The 23833-nt window shown below is 31.5% G+C and overlaps 2 protein-coding genes across 2 annotated transcripts; one reads left to right on the top strand and one right to left on the bottom strand.

Annotated features, from left to right (window-relative positions):
• Window positions 1-4870: 4870 nt before the first annotated feature.
• On the bottom strand, window positions 4871-5503 carry LOC120177579. Its single transcript, XM_039183676.1, has one exon. The coding sequence runs from the start codon at window positions 5501-5503 to the stop codon at window positions 4871-4873; it is 633 nt and encodes a 210-aa protein (XP_039039607.1).
• Window positions 5504-7984: 2481 nt separating this feature from the next.
• LOC120177635 (keratin, type I cytoskeletal 14-like) lies at window positions 7985-11965 on the top strand. Its single transcript, XM_039183716.1, has 3 exons — window positions 7985-8275; window positions 9098-9269; window positions 11740-11965. Exons 1-3 carry the CDS (start codon window positions 8113-8115, stop codon window positions 11822-11824), a joined length of 420 nt encoding a protein of 139 aa, XP_039039647.1. The 5' UTR covers window positions 7985-8112; the 3' UTR covers window positions 11825-11965.
• The last annotated feature ends 11868 nt before the right edge of the window (window positions 11966-23833 follow it).

Here is a 23833-nt window from a genome sequence, read left to right as displayed (position 1 = left end):
AATGTCATTCCCACGTTTGGGTTGCAAACATTCCCAACCCCCGGTAATCCTTTATTCCCAACAGTGGTATTTTGGGGGCTTATTACCGGGAATGTGATTCCCCATTCCCTTAGGTATTGTTACATTCCCGACATTTTGGACTAAAATGTTCTTAAAAAAATTTCTTAAAAAATATCTTTCTTCTGTCGTTGAATAAAAAATTGTATGAAGGTTAAATTGCAAATTTATTCTTAAACTATTTAAGATTTACAAAAAAAAAAGTTCACAATTAGAATTTTATATGAAGTTTAGGGGTTAAAATAAAAAAAATTTCCTTTCATTAAACCTATTTATCTTTTTAATTTTGTAAAAAAAATTATATAAATTTTATGAATTTAAAATATTTGAAGAAAATATATAAATTAATTATAGTAGAATTCAACTTGTTAAAAAACAAATATATAATAAGGACAATTTGATAAAATATACATTCCAATAGTCTTTAATTATTTTAACCAAACACTATAATCTTACATTCATGCTAAACGAAACAAAACACAAAAATGCAACATTCACAATAATCTTATTCATGCCGTTAATCCTATTCCCGCCGATAATCTTACATTCCGTGAACCAAACGCACCCTAAGTGGCACAAAGATAGAGAGGAAACTAGGATAATCAAATTATTAAAATATTTTTAGTTCATATTTTATTTAATATTAAATAATACTTAAAACATATTTAATAAATAAATAAATAGTATTTGCAAAACATACTATATAATATATAAAAATAATATGGATAAACTATATCTTATATAGGATATAAAGTATAAAAATGAAACCTAGAATATATAAAAATATATTTAATGTATGTACATAATATGAACATATTATAATAATGTAGAGACTAAAACAAAATGAATGCAAGATGGCAAGTTATATATATAAAGTTGAAAACCAGGGATCGAAATGAATCAAATTCAGAATATGAAGGCTGGAATTTAAATAATTGAAAATAAAAACATCGAAAAATAAATTGTTGAAACTAAAGATACTGAAATATAAATAGGTTCTTTTTCTTTTTGAAAGATTGAAAATTATATTTAACTCCAAGAAAGAATGAGGGTTAAAATATAAAAAAAACTTGTAAAATTTAAGACCAAAATCATCTTGTTTCCAATGTAAAAATTTATCATTAATTTATTCTTTGTTATTTATACCGATACCATTGAAAATAGTTATTTATCTAGAAAATAATTTTAAATACAATTAAACTATATTTAAAAGATAATTATTTTAATAAATTTTAGGAAAAAAACACATGAGGTCCCTAAATTTTTAAACAAAACTAATGTAGTCCTCATTCTATTTTTTTTATCAATGTGACCCTTCAACTCGAAAAAAGAATCCATTGTATCACTTTGACCAACGTTTTCTATCATTGACTAACGGTTCTATTAATTTTTATTGACATGGCACATTAAGAAGGCCAATCGTCCGTTTAATGCTGTTATAAATAGGAAAACTACACCATTTGTCACTTAACTATCTTCTTTCTTCATTTTAGTTACTAAACTTTACAATGTTTCATTTAATCACTCAACTTTTGAATTGCTCTTATTTTAATCATGATAACTTATTTTATTATTCTCTATGTATGATGTGGCATTTATTGTTATTTTTTTATTAATATATGATTAAAATAATATTAATTAAATTATAATTTTAAAATTGTGATTAAATTAATTACCATGAAATCGATCGGAGTCCTTTCTGAGGAAACTAAGTTTAGATTTGAGCTTGAGCTAAGAAAAGATAATTATTTTAATAAATTTTATAATTTAAAAAATTACTTTTCACTTACATGACAAACTATGAAATATTTTTCTTTATTAATATAGAGTAATTACAAGTGGTATTATATATTCTAGAGATTCTCAATTATTTGACAATAGATGTTTAAATCTCTTACAGTTGTTCATGCTCGAACCTGAGAGGTTTAGAGACAAAAATCATCTCTTTAACCATTCAGATAGATTGGTTCATGTGAATATAAAAGATTTTTAATTACAATAATTTAGCGTTATAAATTATTATAAAAAATAAATATAATGTTTATTCATTATAATATTAAATTTATGATTGAGATTGATATTCTGAATCAAGTGAAACTAATTTAATTAATACAAATATTAAAAATGTCCAAAAAATTAATAAAAATCAAGTAAATAAAAATAAAAATAAAAATAATTTATGATAATAAAAGTTCATATATAAATAATATTTATCCTATTTATTAAATAATTATATTTTAAACTTAATTGATCTTGTTCTCTTTTTTTAGTTATTCTACTTTTTATTTATTTTTGGATAATTCCATTTTATTATCCAAGAAAGTAGAAGACCTGCTACCGATTACAGCGTGCAATAAATAGAAAATTACAATAGAAACAACAAAAACTAATCAACTATCGAACAGGGTATAATGAAGCAAAAAACTCAGTTAAGGCAAACCCCAACTCAAACAGAGGGCGATATTTCTTGAATCAGCTCCATTGATTGGCTTCCCCAACATATGAATCCGAATAGCATCCTTGATGTCCTGTAAGACAGCATCCACCAACTTTGCTCTGCCCCCAAATAGCCTGTTGTTCCTCTCCCTCCAAATGCAATAAACGTGTCCTGCCCAAGCAAGCTTGAACACTTTCACTATAAGAGATTTGCCCTTGAAATAGCAGGTTGCCCAAGCCACTTCTCCATCCCAACTACTAACCAAACAGTACAAACCACACAGCGCGAGGACAGCGGCCCAGAGACCTTTAGCAAAACTTCAACCGAAGAACAAATGCTCTCTGGATTCAGGCACAAGGTCACACAACAAGCATTTATCATCATCAATATTTAGCCCCATATTCAACAACCTAACCCGAGTAGGAAGCCTATCCAACATGGCCATCCATTCAATGACGCTATGCTTGGGAATACGCCCAGAAAACCAGACTAAGTGCTGCCAAGAAACTTGGGTGCCTTTAAGCGCATGTCTTCCCAAATGTGCCTCACATTTAGATCACAAGCAGGGCCATCGAAGAGGTGAGACACCATAGGCCTAATCTTCAAGAGGCACTTAAAGCTCCAGCTAGCGTTAGAGTGAATATTCAACTGCCAAAAGTCTACGTTTCTAATAACATAGGTTCGCAACCAAGCCACCTAAAGAGATCCCTCATTGGCTAATAGTTTCTTGAATAAATGAACCATACATGCCATGTTCCAACCACCAATGTCTTGTACGCCTAGACCCCCTCGGATTTCGACAAACAGATTTTCTTACAACTAACACGAGTACCCTTGGCAATGAAGTCAGACCCCTTCCAAAAAAAATCTAGAACATAATTTCTCGATAGTCCTAGTCACCCCTTTTGGCATGATAAGTTGCCTGCACCAAAAGTTAGCCATGTTAAATAAGACAGCTCAGATCAGTTGAAGTCTCCCAGCAAAACTGAGGTGCTTGTTGGCCCATAAATTTAGTTTAGCCTTAATTTTATCGATGAGGCTACAACAATCCTTTACGCATAGCTTCCTAGGCACCAATGGGATGCCCAAGTACCTGACTGGCAGACTGCCCAGCTTAAACCCAGTAATTTCCTGAATTGCCACACTGTACCACACTGTTGTGCTGAAACTCCAGCAGAAAAGATTTCACATTTACTGGCATTCAATTTAAGACCAGACATAGAGTAAAAAACATCCAAAACAACATGCACCCCAATAACAGAATCCATGGAGCCTTTGCAGAAAATGAGCAAGTCATCCGCAAAGTAAATGTGAGTGAGCCCTATTTTTTTTACACTTAGGGTGGATCTTGAACACATCTTTTGAAGCAGCCACATTCAAAAGGCTGGACAAGACATTCATGGCCATGACAAATATATACGGTGAAAGGGGATCACCCTACCTAACACCTCGAGCACCCTTAAAGTAGCCGACTAAACTACCATTAAGCAAAATCGAATACTTAGGACTTGTAATAAAAGCCCATATCTAGCAAACAAACTTCTCAGGGAGACCCAAAGCCCGCAAGATAACCCTCACAAATTCCAGTCTAAAGAATTGAATGCCTTTTGCAAATCAATTTTAAAAGCACATCTAGGTGAAATATTATTCATATAATAACCCCTAACAAGTTCCTGGGCTAGCAAAGTATAATCTACAATTCTTCTCCCGTCACAAATCTAGATTGATTTTTAGAGATCATGGTAGGGAACACCACAGCTAAACGATTCACCAAATCCTAGTAGCAGTAATATATATTACAGACCAGCACGAGATGGGCCTATAATCCCTAACCATGTTCGGATTAGGAACTTTTGGGACCAAAACTACAGCAGTTGCATTGAAAGATGGAAGCATAAAAGAGTTTTCAAAGAAGTACCTGATAGCTGCCAAAAAATCATTTCCAACAATAGGCCAAGCACTCTTGAAGAAGTAAGAATTAAAGCCATCAGAACCAGGGGATTTATTATTCCCTTACCCCCATATAGCCTCTTTGATCTCATCATCAGAGATTTTTTTGATAAGGGCCTCAGTAGTACCGCTAGGTAAGGAGTAGCCGAGGAGATCCCTGATGACGTTGATGCTGCATCACTTAACATCAGGATTAGGTACCCCCAACTGTTTTTTAAAAAAGTGAATGACCTCATTAGACATATTTTCAAACGAATCGATCTTAACCCTATCTTGATCATAGAGAGCCCGAATGGTGCTGCTTATCCTTTTGCTAGCCACCATAGAATGAAAGAAACGAGTACCTTGATCACCCTCATTAATCCAATCAGCTTTGGCCTTTTGCTTGTAAAAAAGCATCTCCGCTTGTTCAAGAGCTTGTAGTTCTTATTCAACCTCTAATTCATCTTTAATAAAGCTGCCAGCAGCAGTATCATTTAAATTGAAAAGCTGAATGCACAAAAGGTCATCCCTCTTCTTTTGAACTTGACCCGAGATGTCGTGAAAATGAGTCATGTTAAGTTCTTTTAGGTAACTTTTCAACCTTTTCAACTTCAAAAACAGAACCTGAGCTAGATTGCCACCAACTGAGGACTGCCACGATTCTTCAACAATGGACATGAAGCTATGATACAATACCCAGAAGTTAAAAAACTTAAAGGGTTTTGGTTTAGCAATGGGGACCCCCTTGTGTAGCCAAACAAGGGATGGGCAATGATCCAAGTCACCAGGAGCCTGAAACTCCACAACTGAGGAAGGGAAAGCCTCAATCCAACTCGAATTTATGAGAACTCGGTCCAATTTACAAGCCAAATAAGTGTCCTGCTGCTTGTTTGACCAAGTGAATAAAGGACCCATAAACTGATGATCCAAAATCCGCAGCTCCTCTACACATCTTTGAAAATCAGATATATCAGGGATAATACCAGAGTTGACTGCATTAGAAGTCTCCTCCATATTAAATATGACATTAAAGTCGCCCCCGATTAGCCATGCATCATTCCTCACAATATTATCCATATCACTAAGCTGTTTCCACAATTATCTTCGAATAAGACCATCATTAGAGTCGTACACCACAGTTAAGTAAAAAATTTACCACTAAAGTTACCCTTTATAGTAATGCTTTGATAAAAACGGAACTGATAGAACAGTCCAGATTAACTTGCCACAGAACCCAAATCCGGCCATTTTCAACATGATCATAGTTACAGCACACTCTCTAGTCACCAAACTTCTTAGAAAGAATTTCCCCATCATTGATCACCTTAACTCTAGTTTCTAGGAGGCATAAAACATCAATATGACACCTTTTAGCCCATTTCAACACCCTACTTTGCTTTAGAGGACTATTACATCCCCTAACATTCCAAAAACACACTAGCATGCCAAAATAGAAGAGGAAGAAGCACCACCCCTTTCCTCATTTTTTTTAAACTTATCAACTTGTTCCTTTTTCTTCAGCTTCATTTCCTATACAACTTTAGACACACCCAAAACATCATCCTTCTGTTTCTTGCTAGAACCATCAAGAGGAACACCCAATAATCTATCAGGGTTAGTTGAATTAAGGATGTCAAACTTGTTCTTAGATCCTCCCCCAACAGTTTTGCCATCCTTAGCTGGCCTTCCTTTGCCTCTTTTTATAGGAGGATTAATAGCCTGCACAATATCATACTGATTAACCCCCAGGGTAGCCAAATCACTCCTAACTCCGACCCCATCTAATACTGGATAGGCATCCAAGGTTTCAGGGTAGACCTCCTTAAGCTTAGTAGCCAAGTTACTGCCAGTTGAAACAAACTGGCCTACTATATCATGTGCAGAACCCTGTTGTACCTTTCCAGGGCTAGACTCTCTAGGCATTGAAACCGTAATCAAGTTTTTAGTAGCATCCAAGCTACTATCAACAACAGCAGTCTGGTTGCCCATATTAGAACATGCAACATCATAATGCTCTTTACCATAACTAAGTCCCACTAATTCTGAAGTTGTACTTAAACTTGCACCAGTAGGCACAGTTCCACCAGTAATGTTAACAACTACCAAAGATTTCAGAGCCTCACCATTCTTTCCAAGACCAACTTCCTGCACAGGCGTCTTAGCCCTCCAAACACGTTCAACCCTCCTTCCATGGGGGCAAGATTCCTCAGAATGCCCAAAACGGTTGCAGTTAGCACAGGAGCTTGGCAACCAAGGAACAAAAACTATAATCCTAACCAAAGACTCATCACACAGAACCACGTCAATATAATTTGGAATCTGAGACCTAGCAGAGATCTCCACACAAACACGAGCATACTCAAGCCTTTCCCTGCTAGCAGTAATCGAATCCATGTGAAGGGGTTTCCCAATTGCACTGGCAATATAGCTAAGCCCCTTCTTCGAAAATAATTCTAAAGGCACATTGTAAAGCTGGATCCAAACAGGCATACAAAGTAAATCAAATTGCAGTTCCTTCAAATTGGGCTCCCATTTCCTAAGAAAAAACAGTTTATGATGAACATGCCAGGGACCATTATCTAAAACCCAGTCCCTGGCAGAAGAATTAACAAATGAGAAGACAAATAAGCTCGAACCAGCTAAACTCACCTTCACCGGTGAATCTTTTCCCCACATCAGGCCGATGGTTTTTTGGAGAGCAGCAAAATTCGGGGCTGGGCCAACAAATTGACCGACTAGAGAGAACCTTCATTCCAAGATCCCTTCCTCAAATACGAAGCGAGGTGGCTTCACGACACAGGAACCCTCAACCACCGAAGAAGAGAAAAAATCCAGCTCCTGATCGTTCCCTGCTGCGAAAAGCTTCCTCCAGTCCATGCCTCCCTCAACAGCCATAAATCGATAAAACCCCCACAAGAAACTCAGAAAAGTAGAAAAAAAGCAAGAATTGCAGTGAAGATGGCCTCGTCTTCAACCACTGTTAGCCCAACTAACATGCACCAAGAGAGAAGACTTAACGTGCGCCATTTTCTCGATTATTCTACTTTTTATGTGTATGAAAAATAAAATATTTAAAAATAATGAAATTTACCAGAAATAAATATTACTTTTAAAATAATTTCAAAAACAAATTACATCATAAGAATGATAATTTTCAACCAACGTGATAGAATTCGAATTTTAAATAGCTTGAGTAAAAACTGAAATGGATAATCTTTTGGATAAATTATATGTTTATTATGTCGATTATCACTTTTGTTATATTTAATATGATTATTAATTTTTTATAATAGTTAAGGATAAAAAATAAAATTAAATATTAAATATGATTTTAAGAAACAAACAAATATTATTATTATTTATCTCAATTAATAAAAAAAAATATAAATTTTAAAATAATATTAATAATTAAAACAAAATAAAAATGATAATTTGAATACTAAACGAAATATAAATTTTAAAAGAATATTAATAATTAAAACAAAATAAAAATAATAATAATAATTTGAGTACTAAACGATGCCCTAATTTAAATTTCCTAATTGGTCAATCAGTTGATGGTAGGGTTAGCTGTGTGACTTGTAAAATCCTCCATTTGTTGTTTTACAGTCCCTGTGGTTAGGAATTGCTTTGATTCCCCGACCGCCAAGCCCAACCCACAGCGGAAGTGAACCGGATAGGAGGCGATGAACGGCAACGGCAGGAGGCAACGAAGACCAGCGGAAGAAGATGACAAGGGTTTGATTTGGAAACTTCCGCAGCTTAAGCATAAGGATGTGGGTAAGGTTGGCCCTGCTTTCGGTCTCGGCGCCGGCTGTGGTCTCGGCTTTGGTGCCGGCCTCATTGGAGGTATTTCCTCACTAATCAATTTTTAACAATTTTCTTTGTGAATTTTCTTTTCTTTTATTTTTCTGGATCTAGAGATGAAATGATCATGGACATGACGAGTAAAAGTGCATGTTAAAAACATATAGTATATGGTTTATTTATTAATTGGATTACAAATATTTTATCCATAATTGAGAGAAAAAAAAGAACGGTTGAACAAACTAGTTATTAAATAGGGCAAAATTGACAGGATAATATGGTGGAAAAAGAAACTGGCTCGTATGGGTGTTGAAAAAATATTTTTCTCAACTAAGATGGTATGAACATTGCATAGCGTAAGACGCAGGGACTGCATGGCGTATTTCGATAGACGCCGGGAAGACGACGCATCTTATCCAGAATGCATGCAATTGAAACCCCAAGTCTAGTAGGGTAGCAAAGGGAAAGAAGCATTGTCTTCCATGAGTCTTCCCAAAGACGTCATGTAGTTCCTGCGTCTTTTACCCTGCTCTTTTCATATCACCCTAGTTGAGAAAATAATTATCCGAATACCCTATACCAACCAATCTTTTTTTTCAACACCCCATCCAAGCAATTTTTCCAATTATATAAATGCTAGTCTCAGTTTGTGCTTTTGGAAGATCGAAGACCACTGGCCTACTGCTAAATTCTCTTTAAGTTGCCAATGACCATGATTTTTTTGTGGTTCATATTTTGGGATTGCATGGTCCCCAAGATGCATTTATTTATTCATTTTCATTCTAACTTTGTTCCATTCTGTGTTAGACATGATGATCTTCTCTTAATTGCTTATCAAAGATTTGAATGGTTTTCTCTCATTAGGTGCTGGCTTTGGTCCTGGAATTCCTGGATTGCAAGTTGGCTTTGGTTTTGGTGCTGGATGCGGGGTTGGCTTGGGATTTGGCTATGGTGTCGGTATGGGCGTTGCTCATGATGAGAACCATTCATATTCTAATATTAAAAGCTTATTTGGCAACCAGCATCGTCCTTTGCAGTGAGTATTTATATTTATATACGTGTATATATTTGTTTCTGCTATATCCTTCTAAGTTCTTTATTGTAGTAATAATAGAATTAACTTAACTGAAGTTTTTTCTTTGATTTAAATGCATGTTTTGCTGATGAGAAGTAATGACTTGGTTTCCCTACTTTCTAGCATAGCAAGTTATTGCTTTATAAACTTATCATCCCTCTTGGTAAAGTAGGTTTTTGGATTTCTAGGAGTATTGGGTTTAAAGTTATTAAAAACATGGTACTTTGGTTTGGATATGAAAAGACGAATTCAAGATTTTATCTTTGAGAAATTGGAACCCTATTAATTAGCTGAGTGGTTACTATCATTGGCAGTAAATTAAGATTGATCTCTTCTTCAATTAGACATAAAAAATGCTTTCTTAAATGAGGATCTTGAAGATGTGTACATGGAAATACCTTCAGGTTTGAAGAATTTCTCAAATGGCATACAAAGTATGCAAGATAAAGTAGTCACTGTATGACCTAAAACTTTCTCCTCATGCATGGTTTGACGGATTTATCAAAGTTGTAATTAACGATGGATACAATCAGTGCCAGTCAGATCATACAATATTCTTGAAGGTTTCATCAAAAGGTAAAAAAGGCCATACTTATTGTTTATGTTGATGGAATTATCATAACAAGAGATGACTTTGAAGAAATCCATAAGCTAAAATGTCAACCTGTTGTTGATTGTGAAATCAAAGATCTTGCAACACTCAAATATTTTCTAGGGGTGGAGGTTGCTCGATCAAGAGCTGGGATTGTGATCACACAAAGAAAACACATTCTGGACTTCCTAACAGAGACTTCTATGCTTGGATGTAAACTAACAAAACACTTGTGGATCCCAACTGAAAGCTAAGAAGAGATAAGGAATATCAGTTAATCAAGAACAATACCGAAGGTTAGTGGGAATGCTAATTTATTTATCTCATACAAGGCGAAATGTTTCTTTTCAATAGGTATTGTCAGTTAGCATGAATGATCCTTGAGAAGAGCGTCTAGAAGCAGTCAATCGAATCCTTAGATATCTCAAAATGACACCAGGTCATGGTTTATTTTTTAAAAGAAGCGAGAACTTTGAGATTGTGATTATTAAAAGAATTAAAGGATGACTTTAGTAATCAGTTCAAGGTGCAAAGTGAACCAATTTGCCATAAATATTGTTAAAATTCCTGTTCATCATGGCAAAACCAAGCATGTGGAGACTGATAAACACTTCATTTTAGAGAAAGTCGATAATGGGATTGTCAAACTAAGATATGTTCTTACTCAACTACAACTAGCTGATATTTTCACCAAACCACTTCCAAGAGTTAACTTTGATGGAGTGTAGGATATAGCTGTGTACTTTGTATTTAGTATTTTACTTTGTATTATACTTGTATTTTATATTTACCTAAGTAGAATATAAGATAGTTATCCGTTTAGATAAGAAAGTAAACACCTAGGAGGACTCTTATGTTGTAACTCCTAGTAGGATTCTACTATTATAACACAGTCAATTTCAATAAGTCTGATTTATTTATTTTTTATTCGAATGGCAGAGGAATAGAAGTAAAAAAACAACTCTCTTCCTGTAAACTCTCTTCTCTTTTCAGTAAATTCACAGGAAACTCAAGATTTCATTTTCTTCTTACTGCGATCCTGAAAAACTCATGTAGGCAAAATGTAAAGCAGTAGCTTAATTCATGTATTTCAATTTATTGGATAGATATGAGATTCATCGACAATTTCAGGACTATTTTTTTTCAGGACTAAGGATTGTCCCATGCTGATATCTTGCTACCTGGTTACTGTTATTAGGAAATACCAACTGCTATAATAGTTTTTATTTCTAGGACAGCGGCTATAAGTGGAAAAACTATGAGATGAGTAAGTCATGTGGTCGGTTGCTCCAGAGTGTGTGATCCAAGAGCTGACGATCCGAGACACTAAGAGCGCATGGAGAAGGAAACTTGAGACGACATGAAGTAGTCTGATTAGTAAGACTAACGGTGATATTGGCTTAAGTAGAATGTGCTTGTCCTTTCTGTTGTCCCTTTGGGTTAAGAGTCCTTGGTCTACATGAAGATTCCAGTAACATTTTGTTGTGTGGCCTGACATCTTGTAGTTGTCACACATTAAATGGACTTCTTAAATTTCATTTTATGCTCTCAGCATTTGCTGCAATAATTTTATCTTGAAACCAATTCACTTGTACCAATTGTGACCAACACTGATCATTTCCACTAGTTTCAATCACAGTTCCTCCCTTGCTTTGAAATGCTTCATATGGTTTCAAAGATCAACATTTTCCACGTGAGCATCTAAATGATTGTAGAATTCAATTGCAATGTTACAATGTACAGTAACCAATTTGCTGTCTGCCTTCATTTTACTTTCATTTGGATTGTGTCATCGATACTTTTGTTTTATTTGTTTTGTGTGTATGTTGTTATGAAAAGGGATGAAATCGGAGGCCTAATTGACGAGCTTGTGATCAACACCAAGAAGGTAGCTGTAGCAGCTACTAGGGAAATTGAAAAGTGAAGATGATTGAACTTGAAGAATGTCTGTTTTGTGAATGTTGAATAAGAAAGGACTCTTATTTTCTAGTAAGGTGTGCATGAAAACCTATGGTCTGGATGTAGACTACTTGTTATAAGTTTAATATATGCTCCTGTTTATATTTCTTTTGATAATTTAAGATAAGCTCACTGATATGGTATGCCATTGTCTATGTTTTCAACTTCAGACAGTTAATACAGAGGCAGTGAAATCTTCATTGAAGATTTTGAGGTATGATGCTTGGTTGAACTGCATTGGCCTCCATATTCAACGTGAATTTTATCACATACTATAAGAAAACAAAATGGACGATCTTTATGGATTTTGGACTCAATGGCCATGATTGATTACTGGTTCTTATTATGAGCTATGGGATCTAGGTACTTTTCTTCTCCTGGAAAAGGAAAAAAAAAGGTCCCACAATCTAATTACTAATCTGATATTTGCCTCATCAAAAATATAACTTTCTAACCATGATTCTTTATCTTGCCCATAGTATGTTAATTGTGCCATGCCTGTGGAAAAAGGATGATAGGATCAAATGTCTTGTAGCTTCACAGGCTTTATTTGTATGATCACAAGATTAGATTTGTTTCCATCCAAGTTATTTTCAGTTTCTGTTGAAAAAAGTATATAAATTTATAATCCTAAAATTTGTAATTATTTTTTATTAAAAGAAAAACATTAGTAAATTTTATGGAAATCTTGGTGGCTAGCTGGTCTTTCTGCTCTTACTATGGTGATGTTTCTAGGGCTCTTATGAACATTTGTGGTGGGGATTGGTGGTGAGAAGTTACTATTTATTTGAGTATATGTTATTTATAATTTAGAAGAAGAAATACAAATCTATTTGAATTATAGTAATACAGTAAAATCTTTATAAATTATATAAAATTAATTTTAAGGGTATTAATTAATTGATAAATTAATAATTTATTAATTTAAATAGAATTTTTATATTTCACGAACTTACATTATTCTTTATGAATTTGATACGATGATTAATGACTTTGGGTACCGCAAAAAAAATGAATGTCAATCACTTATTGGATTACCCGAGTGAAAATGATGCATATGTTAGAGGTTTAAAGTTTAGAAAAAGTGTAGCTAATGTTTTTGAAAATCTTTTTGATGATGAAACTGAAGATGATACAATGCATTTGTCATTAATTAGACGGAAGGAAGAACTAATAGTGGCAACAATTCTTCACTATTTTTTATTGTAGTATGAGAACACAATATTAGAACTTTTGGATGCACTAAGAAAAGTTAAAGATGAAATACAATTAGATTTAAATATTTTAACAAGCAAACAACAATAGAATCATATTTCACTAAGTTGTTCTAGTTATATTTGTAATTTTATAGAATTATTAATTTATAATATTGGATTCTTTCAATAAATTATTATATTATTAATTTATCAAAATTATTAATTTATTGGGACCAAGTCAAGACTGAAAAAATTATTAGTTTAGAGAGATTATTAATTTATCGAGTATTAATTTATAGAGATTCTACCCTATAATTACATAAGTAATAGGATAAATTATATCAATGACCATTTAACTATAGCTCTTTTTTTTATTTTGGCAATTAATTTTTTAATTTTGTCAACTGGACCACTTAACTATTTAAGTGTTGCAATCAAGCCACCAACCATTAATATTTAGGGGAATTTGGCAAAAACTTTTGAAAAGTAACTTTTAGAAATGTTGTAAAAAATAACTTTCAAAAGTGTTGTTTAAAAGTACAGTTTAAAATTTAACTGTTTGAGATTATTGTTCAAAAGTGAGTTTGAAAAGATAAAATGTCTATTATAAACATTATGTTATAAATTAAAAATATATAATTTAAATTATTTTTACAATTATTAATACTATGATATATAAAATATATCAGCTTAAACTATAATAAAAATATAAAAATATTTTAAGATAACTCATTAATAATATTTTTATAAATGAAATATTTTATTAAGAAAAATATATTATCCATAATTTTTAACACGTGGATGTAAAATTATTACAGAATAATAATTTAAATACTTGTTTTGACAAAAGAATATTACAAAAAAAAATATTAGTGCTTACAAATTAAAGTGAATTTATTAAACTAGAAACTATGGTATCTCTCATTAATTATATTTTATAACGAGATGGAGTGTTTAATTCATCATCATCATCATCAATTTCTTCATCTTGTACTTATTCTGGGTTATGTTCATAAGTCTCATCATTTTTTTTACTCCATAAAATCTGCATCATCAAAACCTGCATGTTTATGAAATAAAATTGTGTAGACTTGGATGTTAAAAAATAGCATAACTACATATTTAGTCTTCATTACTTACACATTATATTAATTTATACACAATCTTAATTTAATTTAATTTAATAAAATGTAATCACCAATTAGATGACAACATGTGTCACCACTTCATTGGAAGATATTTTTTTTTATCGCTTTTTTTGTTAGGTTTCCAACCTTTTCCTTGTATAATCTTTGTGTGATCTTAAGCGACTAGTTTTTGTGTCAATAATTATAGGAAAATATCTTAATTAGATGTTTAATTTATGATTATGGTTGTACACCTTTATCATAATTTTGGATATTGCATCTGTTAATAAAACTAGTGACTTCTATAAAATCACTGAGACGTGTGTCATCATCGGATCAAGTGAAAAGAAAATTGAATGAAATTAAGCGAAAAAGGCATCCTGATGTTAAATATCAGATATATGTGAATCAATGCTCGATTCGTGGCTGTAAAGAATGATTTGGCAAAGCTGCAACTCACATCACTGGTGCTCATTTCTTTCTTATCTTCTTCATTATCTGTTTCTTTGAATTTAGGGTTAATAACTAGCATTTATGTGTGTTTAGTCGGTTAAAATATTGGCCAACGTGGTTGGACTGTGGCAATTCAGTGCCTCAAACATGCCGAGTTATTTTTTCGTGACAAGGATAAAGATGTTGAACAATAATGATCATTTTGATCGTTCGTTACTCTTAAAATTTTAGTGAAAAAAAACTTACTCATACTTAAATGATCATTGTAGCTTACCATAAACTAAACAAAGATGAAAACCAGTTTATTTACTAACAAACTAACTGTTCAATGAAACAACACAGTTAATCAACTAATATTGGCCCCACTAATTTTAAACAATCGGATAAGTCTACAGCGCACGTCGCACACCGCAACATATCACTAAAGCGACATAACAAAACATACCACTAGCTAAATTATCCTTATTAAGTAAATATTAAAAGGATAGATTATACGTAGGGGTGTTCACGGTTGGTTAACTATACTGTTTAGTCTAAACAATCGGTTAATCGTTATAAAGTTATTAAATTTTGTTAACCAACCTTCATTAGCGGTTCGGTTATATGATAACCTATGGTTAACCTATTACAATTTTTTTAAAACATAACAAAAATTAAAATTTTCAAATTTTCATAAAATTTACAATGAAGGGAACATATATTTGTAAAAATCTTATTTATTTATAAATGCATTTTATTTTATAAATATATATATTATGAGGTATATTTTTTTACAGTTTAAAATCTTGTGTGTATATTTATATTTTGTAATTTAAAACCATGTATTTATTCTATCTATGTTTAATTTAATGTGATATTATATAAGATAAATATGATAACTAAAAAATAGGTGGAATCATTTTTGTTGAACTATATTTTGATATAACAATTTAAGGCAAAATGTTTTTGGACTTGAATTGAATTTATTCAAAGTTTTCAAAAATAATTAAAAGTCCTTAAAAGTGCATTTGAGCACAAAATGATTTTCTGGACAAGATGTACCAATATTGTTCTTACAATATCGATACCTCATGAACAATACTGATATTGTTCATATGATACCAATACCAAAGGTAAGGGAAGTATCGATACTCACTAAGTAGTATCGATACTATCAGCATTGCTTAAATTCCAGAACGCAAAAATGGTACCGATACCCAAAGGGGTACCGATACTACTTTACATAGTAGTATCGATACCATAGGCTTAATATCGATACTGTGAGGCCCAACGGCTAGTTAACGACTAGTTTCATTTAAAAGTATAAAGAAAATACTGGTACCCTCTGTTCTGGACAGTTTTGTTTTGCATAGAAAAACATCCCCAACGCCTCTAAAAGACCCCTAACGGCTAGAAACAACCACAACTTCATTTCAACATATAAATACAAGTTTAAGACACTTGAAGAAGGGTTAGAACACCTATCCAAGCAATCAAACACAAGAGAAGAGCTTTTCACTCTTTAATCCTATTCTCTTGTAAATATTTTGTTCTTGTGAGCTTGAATTTTTTGTAAACACCTACCTTAGAGATGTTTTATTTGTTTACTTTTTTTTTTACATTTTTAAAGGGGATTGGTTCTAGTTTAGCCAAGTGAAAAACTAAGGAGCTGAAAAGGTTACTCTTGATCATTGAAAAAGAAAGAACAAATTAGTGAATTTGTTAGAAAATCCTTAGTGAGGGCTAAGGTAGTGGAAGTAGACTTAGTTGAGAAGTCGAACCACTACAATCATTATGCAAAAGTTTCTATCTTTTTTTCTCCTTACTCCCTAAACCGTTTTTTGCCAATTCATCCCTCTTACAACTTTTTCGGTTGTTCAAATTGAGCCTTTTAAATCCTAACAATTGGTATTAGAGCTTGACTCGTTAGAAGACTTCACATCCTTGAGACGATCTTCGAAGAAGCTCTACTGATTCCCAACGCAACCGACAAAGAGATGGCTTCAACCTCTGGTGCTTATTACATGGAAGATTCTCAACCGGTCAACAAGGCACCTTACTTTAATGGAGCAAATTATGCCTATTGGAAGAATATGATGATGCTCTTCATTCAAGCAAATGATTTAGGAGCTTGGAACTTTATCATGAAAGGATACACCATTCCAACCAGTGAGATAGACGATTGGAATGATAGAGAGAAGAAGAAGTTCCAACTCAATGCTAAGGCTATGCATATTCTCTTTTATGCATTAGGCCCGGATGAATATGGAAGAGTCTCCTCTTGTTCCAATGCTAAGGAGATATGAGATAAGCTCCAAGTCACTCATGAAGGAACCAATTAAGTAAGGGAAACCAAGATAAGTCTTATCAACCATAGCTACGAGAATTTCAAGATGAAACTCGATAAAGACATCAAAGCTATGATGGATAGATTTTCTGATATTGTCAACGATCTAACGGATTTGGAGAAGTAATCCCTAATGAGAAGCTTGTGAGGAAGATGATCTACTCTTTTCCAAAATCTTGGCAATCGAAGAAGACAATGATCATTGAGGCTAAGAATTTAAAATCTCTTACTCTCGATGAGCTGATTGGTTCTCTTTGATGGTGAAGGAAGAGGAAGAAGATGAAGAGAAGCAAAACAAGAAGAAGAATGAGGTAGACATTGCCTTCAGATCCACCAATGAGAGCAATCAAGATTTAAATGAAGAGGTGGATGAAGACGATGATGAAGAAGAAGAGATGACCAAGCTCTTCAAAAGAATCAAGAGATTCATGACTTCCAAGGAAGTGAAACATGAATCGAGCAAGAAGAAGAGTCCCCAGTGTGCTTCAATTGTCAAAGAAAGGGGCATGTCAAGTATGAATGTCCCCTCATAAAGGAGAAGGGATCAAGTAAGAAAAAGGAATTTGTGGCGGCTTGGAGTGGTGAAGATGAATTAATCAACCTATGCCTCATGGCCATCGGAGAAGATTCAATGGTAACTTCTAACTCAAATGAATTTGATTCTTATTCTTTTGATGAGTTACAAGTTGTTTACAATGAGTTGTATTTGGAATTTGAGACCATGAATTCCAAATATAAGAAAATAATTTCAAAACTTAAAGTTGAAAATGATTTGGTTTTGAAAGCAAAAGTTGATTTTGAAAATCAAAATGAAATTTTAAAAAATGATTTAGAGCTTTCAAAAGTCAAAATCAATGATTTAGAAAAAGAAAATTTTGATTTGAAAGTTAAGCTTGAGATCTTGAAAAAAGAAAAAAAATTAATTTCTAAAAATAACTCCTTATGTTTAAAAATGGAAAAATCCTTACATTGCCATTTTCATGGTCATTTGGAACATACTTGTCCTTTGAAGAAATGAAAACATTTTAAAATTAGACAAGTATGAGTTCCTAAGGGAACAAGGGGCATTGAAACTAACTTTCAAGGATCCAAAGCAATTTGGATACCGAAATCAACTTAAATGTCTCTTGTAGGTGTGTGGGAGCAATGGTGATGAAAGTGACAATACTCAAATGCTCTAGCCATACTTGAAAAGGAATGAGTAACCTCTAAGCTTAATACTTTTGTTTTTGATTATTTAGTTGATCATTTTGATTTAAGCATGCATGAATTGTGATTTTAAATGATTTTATGTTTTCTATCTCATGTATGTTAAAAAGGTGTTATTATGAACACTTTAAAGATTTAATATTTTTTCATAATTTTTAGTTCATCATAATGAATTTTGGTCAAAATTGGGTTTAAATGCTAATGATATCTCTTTAACAATTGATATCAATTTTCCAAATGCTTTGATTTTAAAATTTTTAAGTTCTTGACCTAAATATAAGTGTTTATGCATGTAATTTAAAAATGCAAATGATATCTCTCTAACAATTGATATCAAATTTTTCATATGCATAACATTTTTGGAAAGCTTTATGCATATGCACTTAATTTCAACATTTGGTATTGCATAAAGTTTATTTTAGACTTGGATATATTGAATTTCATGTGCTACTAACATGCTTGTTATTCTTTGTTGAAATTCAATTTTGTTTAAGTGTCAAGGCTTTAAAGTCAAATTTTTGTTTGAAATGCACCTTTTAAGGGGGAACTTTTGATTTTTCAAATTATTTTTATGTCAAATTTACCACTTACTTTCCAATGTTATTTCTGAACTTTAAAGTTGAATTATTTTTTATATAACAAAAAGGGGGAGAAATATGAGTTTGAAAAATTCAATTTTCTTAATGAAAAAGGGGGAGCTGAACATTTTCATACATTTGATATTTTTTTCATTAAATATTTTATTAAGGGGGAGTTTTGCCAAAAACAATTTTTCAAATGTTTTGTTATATAAAAAAGGGGGAGATTTTTGAACTATATTTTGATATAACAATTTAAGGCAAAATATTTTTGGACTTGAATTGAATTTATTCAAAGTTTTCAAAAATAATTCAAAGTCCTTAAAAGTGGATTTGAGCACAAAATGATTTCTGGACAAGAAGTATCGATATTATTCTTACATTATCGATACCTCATGAACAATATCGATACTGTTCATATGGTACCAATACCAAAGGTATGGGAAGTATCGATACTCACTAGGTAGTATCGATACTACCAACATTGCTCAAATTCCAGAATAAAAAAATGATACCGATACTATTTTACATAGTAGTATCGATACCATAGGCTTAATATCGATACCGTCAGGCCCAATGGCTAGTTAACTACTAGTTTCATTTAAAAGTATAAAGGAAGTATTGATACTCCTTATAAGAGTAATGATACCCTCTGTTTTGGGCAGTTTTGTTTTGTAGAGAAAAACATCCCCAACGACTCTAAAAGACTCCCAACAGAAACGACCACAACTTCATTCCAACATATAAATACAAGTTCAAGACACTTGAAGAAGGGTTAGAACACTTATCCAAGCAATCAAACACAAGAGAAGAGCTTTTCACTCTTTAATCCTATTCTCTTGTAAATATTTTGTTCTTGTGAGCTTTAATTCTTTGTAAACACCTACCTTAGAGATGTTTTATTTGTTTACTTCTTTTTACCTTTGTAAAGGGGATTGGTTCTAGTTTAGCCAAGTGAAAAACTAGAGAGTTGTAAAGGTTACTCTTGATCATTGAAAAAAAAAAAAACAAATTAGTGAATTTGTTAGAAAATCCTTAGTGAGGAGCTAAGGTAGTGAAAGTAGACTTAGTTAAGTAGTCGAACCACTATATATCGATTTGCAAAAGTTTCTATCTTTTCTTTCTGCTTACTCCCTAAACCATTTTTGCCAATTCACATCTTTTTCAACTTTTTCGGTTGTTCGAATTGAGCATCTTCGATCCTAACAATTTTGATTTTATTTTTAATTCTATTTTCTAAAAAAATACAATTTATTAATTATAATTTATAAACGGTTAACCAGTGGTTAACCTTTTATTAAAATTCATTAACTGTAACCATTAATCGATATTTTCAACGGTTTAATTGACCGAAATCATTTAATCTTAACGTTTAGGTTAATTAACCTATAAAATGTAGCGGTTACATCGATTAATGATTACGGTTAACAATAATGAATTAATTTGAACCCCCCTAATTATATGTTTAGTACTTACTCTATCATTTTTATTTCATTTTATTACCTAAACTTTATTTTTTCAAAATTATTAACAATAATGTGATGTGGTATGACATGTTAATTTTTCTTATTTTTTAATTTCCACATCATTTTTTTATTTATCTGTCATTCTTGCTCTTAACATGAATTGAACCTAGGCCTTTTACATGAAATACAAGACACTCAATCATTGAATTAAGCTAGTCATTTATATTAATTTTATCATATTTTGTATTTAACTAATATAATAATATCACCACAAAACTGATATTTTTCGATGATTATAAAATTTGAATGTGTGACACTTTAAATTAATAATATAAAGTTTAATCGTTCAACTATAATGCGAATCTAATTATATTATATCAAACTTTATACTTAATTGTATCATTATTAAATTAAAGAATTATTTTTCACTTTATTTGGAAATAAAAAATTAAATAATTACTTGTATGTATTTATTAAATTATTCTAAGAAGTTTATTTATAATATTATGAAAATATTTTAAAATATTTATTTATTTTTTAAAATCATATTATTATTTATTTGAAATATTATTTTTTAAATTATCTATTTAATTTTAAGGTGGTATTTTATGGAGCTAATGGATAGTAAAAGTATAATTTATCCTAAATTTAAATTATTTAAAATTAAATAGATAATTTAAAAATAATATTATTTTAAACAAATAATTAATTATATTTTAAAAAATAAATAAATATTTTTGTAATATTATAAATATACCTTTTCTATAATTATTTCATATAATTTTCATAAAAATATATGAATTATTTAATTATTTTTATTTCTAAATAAAGTGAAAAATTAACTTTTAATTTAATAATTATATAAGTAAACATTAAGTTCAGTGTAATAAAAAAAATTCACTATAGTTAGGTGACTAAGCTTTCGGTGATTAATTCAAAGTATCCCAAATTTGAATCTTATAATCATCGAAAAATATTGATTTTGTAGTGTTATTGTTATATAAGTTCAATTCAAAATGTGGTGAAATTTACACAAATGGCTTCTTTAGCTCAATGGTTGAGTGGCTAATATCTCATGTAAAATACTCAAGATCAATTCATATTAGGAGTTGTAATGTTTTCTATCTTTTTATCCCATGGGGGTGACATGTGTCACCATTTAATTGCTTGAATAAAATTAACTAAAAAAATAAAAAACGATGTAGTAATTAAAAAAATAAAAAAATTAACATAATTATTACTATCGATGATTTAAAAAAAAATAAAGTTTAAATACTAAAATTCAATAAAAATGATAATTTATCCTTTTTAATATTGATTTAATATAGACAATTTAAGTAATAGTAAATTTCAATATGTCGTTTTAATATATGCAACGAGTTCGTAGAATTTTCCTGGTTGTGGGATAAAATATTTTTGTTTTGTCTCTTTATCTGTATTTTTCTATCCTCTACCATTTTTCTCCCTTGGCTATTCAAATTTCAATTTTCTTAGAAGCAAGATTGTTAGAAGACTTGCTTATAGTCGGTAGCGAATAGAAAAACAGCTTTTAGGAAGCGCACATATATATCAACTATATAAATTTTTTATATGAGATAATATAATTAAAATTTCATGGTGTACACAACTATTAAAATATGTATTTATATAAAAAGACTTTAAGTTTTAAGATAGATAAATGTCCACCTGAATCTATTATCCGTAATGGATCCGTCACTACTTTCGGTTGTAATCTGAATCTCGTATTTGAGGAATAAATACCATATTTTTAGTAACAGAAAGAAAAGTTGTTAAACACTCAACTGAACTCTCCCCAAAATATTATTGTTCTTCTTATTCATCCATCATTTTCCCCCTTTGAAAGCTAGGCTGTTATATTTCTTGAAAAGAAACACACTTCTCGTCTGATCAATGGAAAACACGAAGACAAAGCTACATAATTCTCCCTAAGCTGCTAGTTTCATGTCTACCATGTAGAAGAGGCAAAACACAAGATGAAGAATTTGTAACAATCTTTGATCTTTGAACTGAACTGAGAACCACTGTTCTTGAACACATCGACTAGCTTCCAACATCAATTGGGATCAATAACCACAAAACCAATACCTAAGCATCTCAAATTGCATATGATTTAGGAAACAAAGTAACTAACACTCATCGGAACTTTCATCAAACGCATATGCAGCAAAACTTATGACTACCAGTACCATTGATATCTCTCATCCAAAATGTAAGTCACAGTAAGAACTAGTAAATTCGAATATTTGAACGAATCAGATGCCAGATCAAGCAAAAAAAAAAAATGAGAACTCAACTACAGATATTAATCCAGAAGCCAACCGAGTAAAAAAATATGAAAAAAACCCACTAGTAAGTGATGAATCAAAACACTGGCAGCGATGATACGATAACTCAAGAAATTAAAGAATCTGAAATGAAACACTGACGTTATAAGAGATCTACTGTTAATGTAAGAGAGTGGAACAATAATTTTTTGCAATGTAGATTCACATAAGTGGAGAATACAATCAACGAAGCAATTACTACTTAGACTGACTTTGTGATTGTCGAAACATACTTAAAATTTGGAGGTTAATTTTCTTTGGATATTAAATTTGTGGTTAGTGTAGTTAGGGGTGTTCAAAATTCGGTTTTAACCGAATTAACCGATCGAACCGAATTAGTTCGGTTAATTCGGTCGGCCACCGAATTAGTTTAGTCGGGGAACAGTTAAAGATTTTTTTAGAATTCGGTTAACGGTTAATTCGGTTCGAAATTGGTTAATTAACCGAATTAACCTTTAAATATAATTATATTAAGAGACTTAGCCGGCCCAATCCATTTAAAACCCAAATCAATATGAATTAATTAAAATAATCTCAATACTAAATGCAAAATGTTTGAATCAAATTAATTAGATATTATTTATAATTAGTTATTATTTAAATTAATTGTAAATTATTATTATTTTAATTAAAAATATTAAATTCTAAAATTCTAAAAAAATATCAGTTAATACTTTCAAAAAAAAAGTTCGATTCGGTTAACGGTTAAAGAAAAAAATTTTGGTTAAGGGTATTTCGGTTCGGTCGGCCACCGTTTTAACCGAATGAACACCCCTAAGTGTAGTAGCCACTAACCTTTATTATTATTATTATTTTATTAAAACTAACCTTTATTTAAGGTGTTTGGGTTATTAACTGATCTTGGGTTCAATTGCAATTAAGTTATTGCACGAATCAAGTGACCTCCATGGTAAAAGGAATTGTTGTTATTCCTTAAGGACTCGGGTTCGAGCACCATAAGTGTCAGGAGTGTGAGTATTCAATGTCGAAAAGTTGAGAGTTTTCTTTAAACATATACTGTCTTGTACTTACCCTAGTTTAATAAAAAATATTATTAAGGTGCTTGGATTATAGGTGTATTCGTTTCGATTCAATTTTTCTATAAAAAGATGAACTGAACCATACTTTGTGAATTTTTAAAAATTGAAGCTGAAACCAAAATCGAAAATGAATTGCATAAAAATTGCGGATTTCAATTCGGTTTGAATTGATTTGGTTCGATTTTGCGATTTTTGATTGTTTATTAGTTTTTAAGAGCAATATACAAAAAAAAA

This window comes from Hibiscus syriacus, unplaced genomic scaffold (genome assembly GCF_006381635.1).
Source record: "Hibiscus syriacus cultivar Baekdansim isolate YM2019G1 unplaced genomic scaffold, ASM638163v2 tig00112293_pilon, whole genome shotgun sequence".
In the NCBI taxonomy this organism is placed as follows: Eukaryota; Viridiplantae; Streptophyta; class Magnoliopsida; order Malvales; family Malvaceae; genus Hibiscus; species Hibiscus syriacus.
Note: the sequence above shows the minus strand (reverse complement) of the source record. Positions and strands in the feature narration are given on the sequence as shown.